General features: G+C 41.0%; 1 protein-coding gene across 1 annotated transcript in view; it reads left to right on the plus strand.

The window, feature by feature from the left end:
* LOC128699492 (titin homolog) overlaps positions 1 to 14,903 on the plus strand; it is a gene marked incomplete at its 5' end in the record, with an annotated part of 50,491 nt that overhangs the window by 28,562 nt on the left and 7,026 nt on the right. The window contains one exon of the mRNA XM_053792255.2: positions 10,325 to 10,459. Coding sequence (XP_053648230.2) covers positions 10,325 to 10,459 — 135 coding nt within the window. The remainder of the gene's footprint in view (positions 1 to 10,324; positions 10,460 to 14,903) is intronic.

A 14,903-nucleotide genomic window follows, 5' to 3' on the forward strand; every position in this document is an offset into this window, starting at 1 on the left:
AAAGATACAGAAAGCGAGGCAGAAAACGTGAAATTTAGAGAAATTAATACAAAAATAAATTGCTCAAAAAGAGGAAGAATAAAAAATACAGTGAATGAGAGAATAACAAACACAGCCAATGTAAGAATAAAGTTAATTTTTGACACAGAAATAAGCTATCGTCTCCACAAACCTTCAGATATTGAATTACAGTCAATTTTCCTTCCTTGTGAGAATTTGTCTAATAAAATCTACAGAAGTAACAAAAACGAATAAAAAAATATATGTATAATAATCAAAACTTTATAAAATATGGAATTTCTTTAAATTTTGTGCTCTCTCTCTGTCGTACAATTCCACAAACATCAAGGACACGTACACAGAGAGGTGTGTGTATATTTCAATGTATATAAACAGAAAATGTACTTTAATTCTCATATTAGGGGTTAAAGTAGTCTTTGACTGGTGGTGAGCAAGTGACATAGGTTTAATGGCCCTGGTGCAGTCGACAGGTTTTAAACACAAGGAACCAAGGCACTCTTATCCTGCCAAATGAGACACACGAGCGCAGGTAAATCACGGATGGACTTAAAATCCAACACGAGGTAAAAATAATCTGAAAATTATGGTCTCCAAGACCCACTCTATCTATTGAAGAGAGTCCCTGGTTAAGACCGAAATCCACATATCCTCTTGAGTTTGAGTTTCCGTCCACAAGGGACTGATCCACTCGTGTGGTAATAACTCTAAGAGTAAACGAATGATTTGTTGTTCTGATCCCCGTCGTAGCAGTCCTACCACTGCTATCACTACTACTACTATTACTACTAATGCTGCTAAAACTATTACTATTACTACTACCACCGCCTGTACCAAAACCAGCCCAGCTATGTTATATCACTACCGCAAAAGCAAGAGAACTGTAATGACAGTGGGATAATGGGGATTGTAGGACTGTAGTGTCATTTCAAACCTAATTTCACTACTATAAAATTAACGAGAATTGTAATGGCACTGGAATGATACATTCGAGTCACTAAGGCTGCGCCTCGCCTGTTAACTAATATCAAGAGAGCAGAGATTAAACTAAATTCTCCGCGTATATGTACCGAGAAATACACTTTGTTCGGTACTTAACCACTGACACACCTCCCAGTATGAGGCCAATCTACAGACTGCTACTTTGAGATGATACACAGGGAAGGAGAGTTGAAAATACAGACTTGACCTTCTCAAGTTGCAAAGACCACACTCTTTAAAGCTATAGACAACACCTACTGAAGCTACAGACAACACCCACTGAAGTAATAGACAACACCCACTGCAGCAACAGACAACACACACTGAAGCAACAGACAACACACAGTGAAGCAACAGACAACACACACTGAAGCAACGGAGAAGACCCACTGAAGTCATAGACAAGACTCACTGAAGTCACAAATCAGACTCATTGAAGTCATAGTTGACAACCACTGAAATCTCAGACATTGACCTTCGCCAAGGTTGGCAAATAAAAGGCTTAAACAAGGAAAGTCCATTATATGATCCTGACCTAACTACCACCCCAGTCAGAACCCTCGTGTGAACTGCTTTTTCTTGGAACTGCGAAAAATAGAGAAGGCGAGAGAGAGAGAAATGTAATAAGTGTACCGCAAAGGGAGCGATAATTAGGACGTGTAAATTAGAACGTCGAGAGAGGGAGAGGGAGGGAAGTGCAGTAGTGTACTAGCTCGTAAATCTTTGTACAGCGTAAAAGACCTGAGAGGTTACCTTGACACTCTCGTACTCACACACACACACACACACACACACACACACACACACACACACACACACACACACACACACACACAGACAAGAAGGGCTCATGCGAGCAGGGTAAACCTACTGATCATGGGTGACTTTAACCACAAGGAAACCGGTTGGGAGAACTTGGAACCACATGGGGGCCAAGAAACGTGGAGGGCTAAGATGATGGAGGTGGTACTGGAAAGCCTTGTGTACCAACACGTAAGGAACACTACCAGATAGAGAGGACAGGATGAACCAGCGAGACTGGACCTAGTATTAACCTTAAGTAGTGCAAATATTGAGGACATCACATATGAAAGGCCCCTTAGGGCCAGTGATCATGTGGTTCTGAGCTTCGAATACATAGTAGACTTACAAGTGAATGGGGAAGCAGGAAGGGCCGGACGAATGAAACCAAACTACAAGAAAGGGGACTAGGCAGGCATGAAGAACTTCCAGCAAGGGATTCAGTGGGACAGAGAACTGGCAGGTAAGTCAGTAAACAAGATGATGGAATATATGAAAACAATATGCAAGGAAGCTGAAGAGAGGTTTGTGCCCAATGGTAACAGGAATAACAAAAAGGCCAGGATGAGCCCTTGGTTCACCCAAAGGTGCAGGGAGGCCAAAACCACATGTGATAGGGAATGGAAGAAGTATTGAAGGCAAAGGACCCAGGAGAATAAGGAGAGCAGTCATAGAGCCAGAAATGAATATGCACAGGTAAGAAGGGAGGCCCTAAGACACTACGAGAAAATGACATAGCAGCGAAAGCCAAATCTGACCCAAAGCTGTTGTACAGCCACATCAGGAGGAGAACAACAGTCAAGGACCAAGTAATCAGGCTGAGGAAGGAAGGAGGGGAGGTCCCAAAAAAATGAGAGCGAAGTATGTGAGGAGCTCGGCATGAGATTTAAACAAGTGTTCAGAGAGGAGACAGAAGGGCCTCCAGAAAGGCGGAGAGGTGGGGTATACAATCAAGTGTTGGACGCAATACATACATCCTAGGAAGAAGTGAAGAGGCTACTAAGCGAGCTACATAACTCAAAGGCGATGGGGCCGGATAACATCTCTCCATGGTTGCTGAGAGAGAGAGTAGAGGCACTTTCTGTACCACTAACTACAATCTTCAACACATCTATCGAAACAGGGCGAATACCTGAAGTGTGGAAGATAGCAAATGTAATCACAGTTTTTAAAAAGGCAGACAGAGACGAAGCATTAAACCACAGACCAGTGTCGCTGACGTGTATAGTATGCAAGGTTATGGAGAAGATTATGAGGAGAAGAGTGACAGAACACCTAGAAAGGAATGAGCTTATCAACGACAGACAGCACGGTTTCAGGAACGGGAAATCCTGTGTCACAAACCTACTGGAGTTCTATGACAGGGTGACGGCAGTAAGAGAGAGGGGTGGGTAGACTGCATTTTTTTGGACTGTAAGAAGGCATTTGAAACAGTTCCACACAAGAGATTAGTGCAAAAGCTAGAGGACCAGGCAGGGATAACAGGGAAGGTACTACAATGGATCAGGGAATACCTGTCAGGAAGACAACAGCAAGTCATGGTACGTGGCGAGGTGTCAGAGTGGGTGCTTGTAATGAGCGGGGTGCCGCAGGGATCAGTCCTAGGACCGGTGCTGTTTCTGGTATTTGTGAACGACATGACTGAAGGAATAGACTCCGAAGTGTCCCTGTTTGCAGATGATGTGAAGTTGATGAGAAGAATTCAATTGGACGAGGACCAGGAAGAACTAGAGATGGATCTAGACAGGCTGCTGGCTTGGTCCAGAAACTGGCTTCTGGAGTTCAACCCCACCAAGCACAAAGTCATGAAGATTGAGGAAGGGCAAAGAAGACCACAGACGGAGTACAGTCTAGGGGGCCATAGCCTACAAAACTCACTCAAGGAAAAGAAACCTGGGGTGAGTATAACACCGGGCACATCTCCTGAGGCGCACATCACCCAAATAACTGCTGCAGCATACGGGCGCCTGGCAAACCTAAGAACAGCATTCCGACATCTTAATAAGGAGTCATTCAGGACCCTGTACACTGTGTACGTTAGGCCCATATTGGAGCATGCAGTGCCTGTTTGGAGCGCTCACCTAGCCAAGCATGTAAGGAAACTGGAGAAAGTGCAAAAGTTTGCAACAAGACTAGTCCCGGAGCTAAGGGGTATGTCCTACGAGGAGGTGTTAAAGGAAATCGACTTGACGACACAGGAAGACAGGAGAAATAGGGAAGATATGATAACACATAAAATAATGAGAGGAATCGACAAGGTGGATAGAGACAGGATGTTCCAGAGATGGGGCACAGCAACAAGGGGTCACAGTGGGAAGATTAAGACTCAGATGAATCACAGGGTTTTTAGGAAGTATTTCTTCAGTCACAGAGTTGTCAGGAAGTAGAATAGTCTGGGAAGTGATGTGGTGGAGGCAGGATCCATACATAGCTTTAAGAAGTATGATAATGCTCATGGAGCGGGAAGAGTGACCGAGTAGCGGCCAGTGAAGAGACGGGGGCAGGAGCTGTAAATCGACCCGTGCAACCACAACTAGGTGAACACACACACACACACACACACACACACACACACACACACACACACACACACGACTCAGTACACCGTAAACGTCAGGCCCATACTGGAGTATGCAGCACCAGTTTGGAACCCAAATCTGGTCAAGCCCGTCAAGAAATTAAAGAAAGTACAAAGGTTTGCAACAAGACTAGTTCCAGAGCTAAGGTGAATGTCCTATGAAGAAAGGTTAAGGGAAATCAGCCTAACGACACTGGAGGACAGGAGGGTCAGGGAAGACATGATAACGACATACAAAATACTGCGAAGAATTGACAAGGTGAACAGAGACAGGATGTTCCAGAGATAGGACACAGAAACAAGGGGTCACTATTGGAAGCTGAAGACTCAGATGAGTCAAAGAGATGTTAGGAAGTATTTCTTTAGTCATAGAGTTGTCAGGAAGTGGAATAGTCTGGCAAGTGACGTAGTGGAGGCGGGAGCCATACATAGTTTTAAGACGAGGTATGATAAAGCTCATGAAGTAAGGAGAGGACCTAGTAGCGATCAGTGAAGAGGCGGGGCCAGGAGCTGTAACTCGACCCATGCAACCACAAATATAATAAAAAAGAAGGGCTAAACCTACACGGGCCATTCAGCGCCGTAACTACAAATAGTTGAGCACACACTAATGAAGATATTTTGTTCACATTACAAGAACAAAAAAAATACCAAGGATACGGTAATATTGTTTTAATTATATTAGCATTAATATTTTATTTTTAATATTAATAACATTAGGAATAGACAATAACATAATTTAGGTCACTATATTTTCACTAATGATTGTAAATGACCAACAGTTATATTAATTACATACAGTTACTGCATCATTACCGACCTGCTATGCATACGAGGTCTAGCATTATTCAAAATAAATAAATTATCCTTTATTGTCGTGTGTAACTTAGTCATTTCTGTTACGTTATGTCTCAGTTATTTGTAATTATGTTAATGTAACAGCGAGCGAGGTTGTATTAGTCTCTCTCTTGACTATGTACTGCGACCTTGGTAGGGGGTGTAGTTACCTTGTCAAAGAAAGTAGTGACCTTGGCAAGGGGGAACTGGTGTGACCTTGGTAAGGATTGGAATGACCTTGGTAAGGATTGGAATGACCTTGGTAAGGAATGGAGTGACCTTGGTAGGGAGGGATTCTAGTGACCTTCTTAGGGATAGACTGCAGTAGATGGATTAAGTCAGTAAACTCAAGACAGGAGACAGAAGTCAGCAGATTGAAGTCAAGAGACTGAATTCGAAACTTTTTTTTGCTTAACTTACATTTTCAATAGGCTGCACTAGTAGTCTACTAGGCACTGTTTGTCAAAGGTGTCACGGTTGCAGCAACAACTCAATTTCCTCACATTTGTCCACTGTATGTTGCTCTGAAGTGTGAACGTGTCTCCTCCTCTCTGTATACTGGTAAGACATGCCCAGCTTAGTTAATGGGCCTGAAAGCCTATCAACTACACATGGATCGTTAAGCCTGCATGTAACCCCTTCATTACCAGTCATTAATATATAAATACTTTAAGAAGGAATAAAGGTAAACTCTCAAATATACTGAGAAACAACACCTCACGGTGTATACGTCCTGTGAGTATAACCAAATTTCTTCTATTTAATATATCAAGGGAGATTCCGGCATATATTACCTAATTGCTAACCTCTGAAACCCACCAATCAGCGTGCCTGGCAGGGTAGTTCCCACTACTTAACTACTGTTAACACTGTTCATTTTCTCTCAAAATCGTAATGTATTACACAGACATGTCCGACTCTCTTGTTAGTGTCAGTGTGTTACTGTCTTATGTAGTCGCATCCACGAGTCTTGGTGCAAACACTAGTTATGGTAATGAGAGTGTTAGAATTTCCTCAGTTTTGAACTGGTCATTATGTAATGTAGTTTTATCTGATGTATTGTTTACAACTCCACAAACAAATCACCAACTCTCCTCTCCTCTGTCTGACTGTCTCTCTGTCTGTTTCTCTCTCTCTCTCTCTCTCTCTCTCTCTCTCTCTCTCTCTCTCTCTCTCTCTCTCTCTTCCTCCCTCCCACCTCCGCCTCGCTGTTATGGTCTTTTTACCACCAAACATGCAACACCGATTATCTCAGCTGTATATTGTAATAGTACACGAGATCCGGGTATTACTACTGGCTTAGCTGGAGAGAAAGAGAGAGCTAGAGAGAGAGAGAGAGAGAGAGAGAGAGAGAGAGAGAGAGAGAGAGAGAGAGAGAGAGAGAGAGTGTAGAGTGGAACGCAGATAAAGAAGTTAGGCATGAAAGGAATAGCGCAAAAGGCTCGTCAACAGAGAGAATAAATGAGGATATATATATATATATATATATATATATATATATATATATATATATATATATATATATATATATATATATATATATATATATATATATATATATACAAAAGACTAATGACGAAATATATGTAAACATAATAATATCTCACACTCACCGGTCTTGCAGAGAAACTAATCCTGCCAGTGACGAACATAAGGTTAGAGTACCAGTGACAATCGTAATAATGGATTCAACGTGTCAATAGCGGTAGAAGAAGGGTAGAGGGTCACCTCGTAGAGTATGACCTGGCGTCGTCCTCGGTCCTTAGAGAATAACCTTACCACACTGTACTTATGTGTTATAGTAAACATCTTGACACTGAAGACATGCCTCACGTCAAGAGATGTCTGTTCTGAAGCCTTCAGTCATCCTTGCATTCGAATTGCTTTAGTTCTGGGATCTTTTTCATTCAGCTTTATTAAGTATTTTTACAGTGATATAATGCATCATACTTATTTTTCCATTATTCAAGAGATTGTTTGGTTGTTCCTAGAGTATAACTGGGCAGCTTTATACCAAATTCTTATGCTTCTTCGTAGTCTGGAGACGATGGCATAAAGCTCCTCTTCTTTGTCCACAGAAGCAAAGTCTCACGTGAGCCATAACTAGAAACACGCAAGAGACAGTTCGTGATCGTGGGTGTACACATCACTATGTAGGTCACCGGTGTATACCGGAGCCTCCGCTAGCACCTAGGAGGATGCACGCAGCATGAATCATTTATAAAGGCATCTGCTAGCGTAGCCGTAAGGCTCGGTATAACCTGTCAGTGGCACTATTACCCCCAGACAAGACGTCGAGTGTTCGCCGTCCACTTGTCTTCATTCTACACCGATAGTTCCTTTACATTATTCTCAGAGTCAGATTCAGAAAGCTCCCTGTGTGCAGAAAAATAATAGCGTTATTATATTTTAGGTTAGGGTAAGATAGATTACATAAGCAAATATATAAACACATTTAACCAAATACAAGCAAATTAAAAATAAAAACGGTAGTGCTATATCTCAGTCATGGTTGTGTCTCGGGTAACACAGGTAACATTAACACCACGCATCATGTTTGTCAACCTGACCACTTCATTATTTCGGAGTTGTGTGTATATCATGTTTTTATTCTTGTTTATGTGTGTGTGACTGTTTGCAATTACCTTTTAGTGTCACCTGACTAGTTATGTTCGTGACGTTATGTCTTCTTTAATGTGTTGGCAACTAGTATTGCTTGCGGGGGACGAGTCTCTGCTCCTGGTACAACTTACCAAGTATTTATGACATGATTTTTTTTTAATTCCCAGACTTGTAAGCTCTATCACACTCATTCATGAAGCTGTACGTGTATTCTCTAAGTAATATTTTCGGAAGGACGGCCTGAATCTCTACGTCTGATTCACACACATGATCTATTATGGCTGTTTTCGCTAATTTCCAGCCTCGTATTTCTAAAGCTGCGTGAGTACTCACACAGGTGATTTTTTTTTTTAAAGGAGAGTCATAGCTCCTGGCCCACCCTCATAACCACTGACGGCCAGATTCATTGGCTTTTGAGACGAAAGCAATCACTCTTACCCTCGCTTTCATCTTGATCTGCCATGCCCTCTGCCTCATTTTATAGCATCTCAAATAACATTTACCCTCTTTATTGAGTCGAGTCCCCTGAGCATTTTCTACGCCGTGATTGTTTCCCTCCCTGTCATATGCCTCTGTTGCGGTGTAATTAGCCATTTCAAAGGAGGGGTGGGAGGGTATACCTGGAGAGTATACTTGGAGGGGGTTTCGGGGGACAACGCCCCCGCGGCCCGGTCTGAGACGAGGCCTCGTGGTGGATCAGGGTCTGATCAACCAGACTGTTACTGCTGGCAGCACATAAACCAGGAGTCTATTAGTAGATGCTACTGAAGGGTTCTCGATCCAAGAAATTAGAGCTACCCTTTCTTATAATATATACCTTTCAGAATATATACACTGGGTGACACCTCTCGGTGTATATATGCCTGGAGATACACATTTTTGGTATACACTGAGAAATACGCACCTCTCGGTGTATAAGTATATAGATACACCCCTCTTCGTGTATATAAAAAGATAAACATCTCTCTTTGTATATCCACAGATATACACATCTTGGTGTATATACGTACATACACCACGAGATGAATACCTGTCAGTGTAAATTCACTTAAGCGTTCTTACCCGGTCACAAATACTGATTACGTAATGAAATCAATATTGTGTGACCAAGTGGTAGCCACTATGACCCACTAACACAATAAAACAACATCGTTGCTTAGCGGAAAATCAACGTCAACGAGACAGGAAGACTGGAGCACCAGTCAGGTCTCAGTTCTTAAATGACTGGTGATAACGGTGTGTGTCGGTGACCAGCTGTCCAGTCTTCCATGCCTCAGGTAATTTATCGCTAAAACGTTCAGTTATGTACGTTTTATCCCTGTGTGTTCATGACACATGATAAGTAACATAGAAGTTAATTTATAAAGACCGTGTTATAAACAGTTGTTTTTCAGACCCAGTCCTTCTAGACTCGACTCACTTGTAAGAAAATAACAATGAACAACCCCCTCTGGCCAACAAACCCCGGTTAAAAATGTAGAAATAATTATCAGAATGTTTACTACGAGGCTTTTCATAACGCAGTCATTTCTAAGAGTTTTTCTCTTAGATGTTAAAGGCACAAAAACAGTAACTGGAGCAAAGTTACCCAGGCCCGGTGGCCTGGTGGCTAAAGCTCCCGCTTCACACACGGAGGGCCCGGGTTCGATTCCCGGCGGGTGGAAACATTCGACACGTTTCCTTACACCTGTTGTCCTGTTCACCTAGCAGCAAATAGGTACCTGGGTGTTAGTCGACTGGTGTGGGTCGCATCCTGGGGGACAAGATTAAGGACCCCAATGGAAATAAGTTAGACAGTCCTCGATGACGCACTGACTTTCTTGGGTTATCCTGGGTGGCTAACCCTCCGGGGTTAAAAATCCGAACGAAATCTTATCTTATCTTATACAGTTTACTGCATTTACTGAGACGAGGTTTCGCCCACCACAGACTTTATCAATCTCTGGTGGACGAAAGTTTTCTCATTAAATGCCATAAACTGCATTTTGTTTCTTGTACACATAACTGCGTTCATATCTGAATTATCTACAACTCGTTCTGTAATTTTTTTGTGCGAAGAAGTGTTGTGGCAGTGAGGGACAGCCGCCATGTTTTTCCCGGAGTTTTATTGGTGCAGTTTACGATTATTTTACGATTATCTGTCCGCGGGAGGAGCCCTGAAGCTACTTTGAAAGACGAAAGGAAACCCATATTTTGTTTTTATAACGGAAGATCACGTGTTAAAGAGAAGAAATCCAGTTTATTTCATTTCTTCGTGTATCAAACCATTGTTGACAGAGAAAACACAGCTTTTGTTCCCACAACGTAACTATTATATAGAATTGCAGCAACACCTCGCGATGTTATTTCCATGTAACTATCATATGTATTTACACTGCGAGTGTTCCCACCATATAATAATTATATACAATAGAATATGGTTGCAAATTGCAACTATATTCTATTGTACATGTTGATACACTACTAAACTAACTCTTGTGTTGACAGTCGCTACGGTGACGGGACGAACGCTCGCTCCTCCAGGGCACCCATTCTCACTCCCCTGGTGGACCACATCCAGGACAACTACAACGACTACAGTCCCAACTACCCCTACAACTACCCAACATACCCCAACAACTCGTAAGCATTACAGAACAGATTTTCTTAGTGAACCTGTTTCATTGTTGTTTTCTTCCAGTGACCTCTTTCTCTCATCACTAACCTCAAAAACATTATTGTTAGAACTACGAAATAATTTTGATGTCTCTCCACACGCTATTTTCACAAGTCCCTTCTTATTAACTTTGGGATCCAGTCCCTGGACCCATTATGTACCTTTGTAATCTTTTGACTACCGCCCACAGGATGGGTATGGGGTGCATAATAAAGATATTAAATTAACTAACCTTCTTATTACAAAAATTCACATTACGTGTGAGCCTATATGTACACTTTTTTTTCCTGTATTCACTGCTCTAAATTCCTGAACCTGTTGTTTTTCAGACATTTTTTCCAGGTTCAAGATCCTTCCAAAAATCTTTGGCGATGACAAACCTTCAAGTTTAGATTCTATGCCGCTGAGTTAGAAAAATATACTTCACACTCCACAGCCGTGAATAGCTAGTCTCTAACTAGGTCCCAAAATCAGTGGTTTTGCCAAAACCTTCAACGCTGTATACAATCCATACAAAGACACTTCTTCCTGTCTTCTTTCTTTGTTGAAAAGCCAAGAGATTGTGGCGATACGTGTCTTCACAGTGTAATGACCATTTAATGAGCCTACCAGGTCATCATACTCCTTGTTGAGGTAAATCTGGTGCATATAAATCATCCGACACACTGAATGTTTCGGAGTCAAGTGACACCAGCAAGATATTTTTCTTCTTTTCTTGTTCTGTAATCAAAATATGAGCGAAAATATCTTCCCGAAAACTCAGCCAAAGCTCCAAAGAGATCGTTGAGGTATTATCCTCACCTGAGGAGACGCCATCACGCCGAATTGCAAAACCGTCTCAAGCAGCAATAACTGAAAAATGAGACATTTGTACAACATTTGGGAATATTTGGGAAACATTTGGGAATATCTGAGGAAATATTTCGCCAGCCAGTGGCTTCTTCAGGCCAATGTAGAGGAGAAGCCACTGACTGGTGAAACGTTTCCTCAGAAAAGATTCCAAATGTCACACAAGTGTCTTATTCTTCAAATTGTCCGTTTTCAAAAACAATTTTCATTAGCAATAACTCTGTTCGTCCACCAACCTCCTAGCTGAGACATCTGCTTGACCTTAATCAAGCCATTCCCTGCCACATACTTGGTCTAGCATCTCGTAATCCTCTTCTCCACTGTTGTAGTCGAGGGGAATCAGAACCGAAGTTGAACAAGATATAAAAATAACGGCGCAATAAATGTCCAATCCCGTCCCAATCCCCTTCCCCCCGGTAACTAATCTGCTTGAACTTCCTACTCATTTCTGCAACTGCAAGCCCATGATAATGTGCCGATTGTAGCGTCAAAGGCCTAGAGCTATCATTCATCTCCCCCCATCTTGTATCGTTTGTTAGCGATTGCATATATATATATATATATATATATATATATATATATATATATATATATATATATATATATATATATATATATATATATATATATATATATATATATATATATATATATATATATATATATATATTTTATATATATATATATTATATATATATATATATATATATATATATATATATATATATATATATATATATATATATATATATATATATATATATATATAAATATTATCACACTGGCCGATTCCCACCAAGGCAGGGTGGCCCGAAAAAGAAAAACTTTCACCATCATTCACTCCATCACTGTCTTGCCAGAAGGGTGCTTTACACTACAGTTTTTAAACTGCAACATTAACACCCCTCCTTCAGAGTGCAGGCACTGTACTTCCCATCTCCAGGACTCAAGTCCGGCCTGCCGGTTTCCCTGAACCCCTTCATAAATGTTACTTTGCTCACACTCCAACAGCACGTCAAGTATTAAAAACCATTTGTCTCCATTCACTCCTATCAAACACGCTCACGCATGCCTGCTGGAAGTCCAAGCCCCTCGCACACAAAACCTCCTTTACCCCCTCCCTCCAACCTTTCCTAGGCCGACCCCTACCCTGCCTTCCTTCCACTACAGACTGATACACTCTTGAAGTCACTCTGTTTCGCTCCATTCTCTCTACATGTCCGAACCACCTCAACAATCCTTCCTTAGCCCTCTGGACAACAGTTTTGGTAATCCCGCACCTCCTCCTAACTTCCAAACTACGAATTCTCTGCATTATATTCACACCACACATTGCCCTCAGACATGACATCTCCACTGCCTCCAGCCTTCTCCTCGCTGCAACATTCATCACCCATGCTTCACACCCATATAAGAGCGTTGGTAAAACTATACTCTCATACATTCCCCTCTTTGCCTCCAAGGACAAAGTTCTTTGTCTCCACAGACTCCTAAGTGCACCACTCACCCTTTTCCCCTCATCAATTCTATGATTCACCTCATCTTTCCTAGACCCACCCGCTGACACGTCCACTCCCAAATATCTGAATACATTCACCTCCTCCATACTCTCTCCCTCCAATCTGATATCCAATCTTTCATCACCTAATGTTTTTGTTATCCTCATTACCTTACTCTTTCCTGTATTCACTTTTAATTTTCTTCTTTTGCACACCCTACCAAATTCATCCACCAATCTCTGCAGCTTCTCTTCAGAATCTCCCAAGAGCACAGTGTCATCAGCAAAGAGCAACTGTGACAACTCCCACTTTATGTGTGATTCTTTATCTTTTAACTCCACGCCTCTTGCCAAGACCCTCGCATTTACTTCTCTTACAACCCCATCTATAAATACATTAAACAACCACGGTGACATCACACATCCTTGTCTAAGGCCTACTTTTACTGGGAAATAATTTCCCTCTTTCCTACATACTCTAACTTGAGCCTCACTATCCTCGTAAAAACTCTTCACTGCTTTCAGTAACCTACCTCCTACACCATACACCTGCAACATCTGCCACATTGCCCCCCTATCTACCCTGTCATACGCCTTTTCCAAATCCATAAATGCCACAAAGACCTCTTTAGCCTTATCTAAATACTGTTCACTTATATGTTTCACTGTAAACACCTGGTCCACACACCCCCTACCTTTCCTAAAGCCTCCTTGTTCATCTGCTATCCTATTCTCAGTCTTACTCTTAATTCTTTCAATAATAACTCTACCATACACTTTACCAGGTATACTCAACAGACTTATCCCCCTATAATTTTTGCACTCTCTTTTGTCCCCTTTGCCTTTATACAAAAGAACTATGCATGCTCTCTGCCAATCCCTAGGTACCTTACCCTCTTCCATACATTTATTAAATAATTGCACCAACCACTCCAAAACTATATCCCCACCTGCTTTTAACATTTCTATCTTTATCCCATCAATCCCGGCTGCCTTACCCCCTTTCATTTTACCTACTGCCTCACGAACTTCCCCCACACTCACAACTGGCTCTTCCTCACTCCTACAAGATGTTATTCCTCCTTGCCCTATACACGAAATCACAGCTTCCCTATCTTCATCAACATTTAACAATTCCTCAAAATATTCCCTCCATCTTCCCAATACCTCTAACTCTCCATTTAATAACTCTCCTCTCCTATTTTTAACTGACAAATCCATTTGTTCTCTAGGCTTCCTTAACTTGTTAATCTCACTCCAAAACTTTTTCTTATTTTCAACAAAATTTGCTGATAACATCTCACCCACTCTCTCATTTGCTCTCTTTTTACATTGCTTCACCACTCTCTTATATAATATAAATATATATTATATATATATATATATATATATATATATATATATATAATATATATATATATATATATATATATATATATATATATATATATATATATATATATATATATATATATATATATATATATATATATATATATATATATATATATATATATATATATATATATATATATATATATATATATATATATATATATATATATATATATATATATATATATATATATATATATATATATATAGTACTCATCTAGTTGTGGTTGCAGGGGTTGAGTCACAGCTCCTGGCCCCGCCTGTTCACAGGCCACTACTGGGTCACTCTCCCTGCTGCATGAGCTATATCATACCTCTTCTTAAAGCTATGAATGGATCCTGCCTCCACTACATCACTTCCCAAACTATTCCACTTCCTGACAACTCTGTGACTGAAGAAATACTTCCTAACATCCCTGTGATTCATCTGAGTCTTCAACTTCCAACTGTGTTCCCTTGTTGCTGTGTCCCATCTCTGGAACATTCTCTCTCTGTCCACCTTGTCAATTCCTTTCAGCATTTTATATGTCGTTATCATGTACCCCCTATCTCTCCTGTCCTCCAGTGTAATCAGATTGATTTCCCTTAACCTCTCCTCGTAGGACATACCCCTTAGCTCTGGGACTAATCTTGTTGCAAACCTTTGCACTTTTAGTTTCTTTACATGC

The sequence above is a fragment of the Cherax quadricarinatus genome, chromosome 61 (genome assembly GCF_038502225.1).
Source record: "Cherax quadricarinatus isolate ZL_2023a chromosome 61, ASM3850222v1, whole genome shotgun sequence".
In the NCBI taxonomy this organism is placed as follows: Eukaryota; Metazoa; Arthropoda; class Malacostraca; order Decapoda; family Parastacidae; genus Cherax; species Cherax quadricarinatus.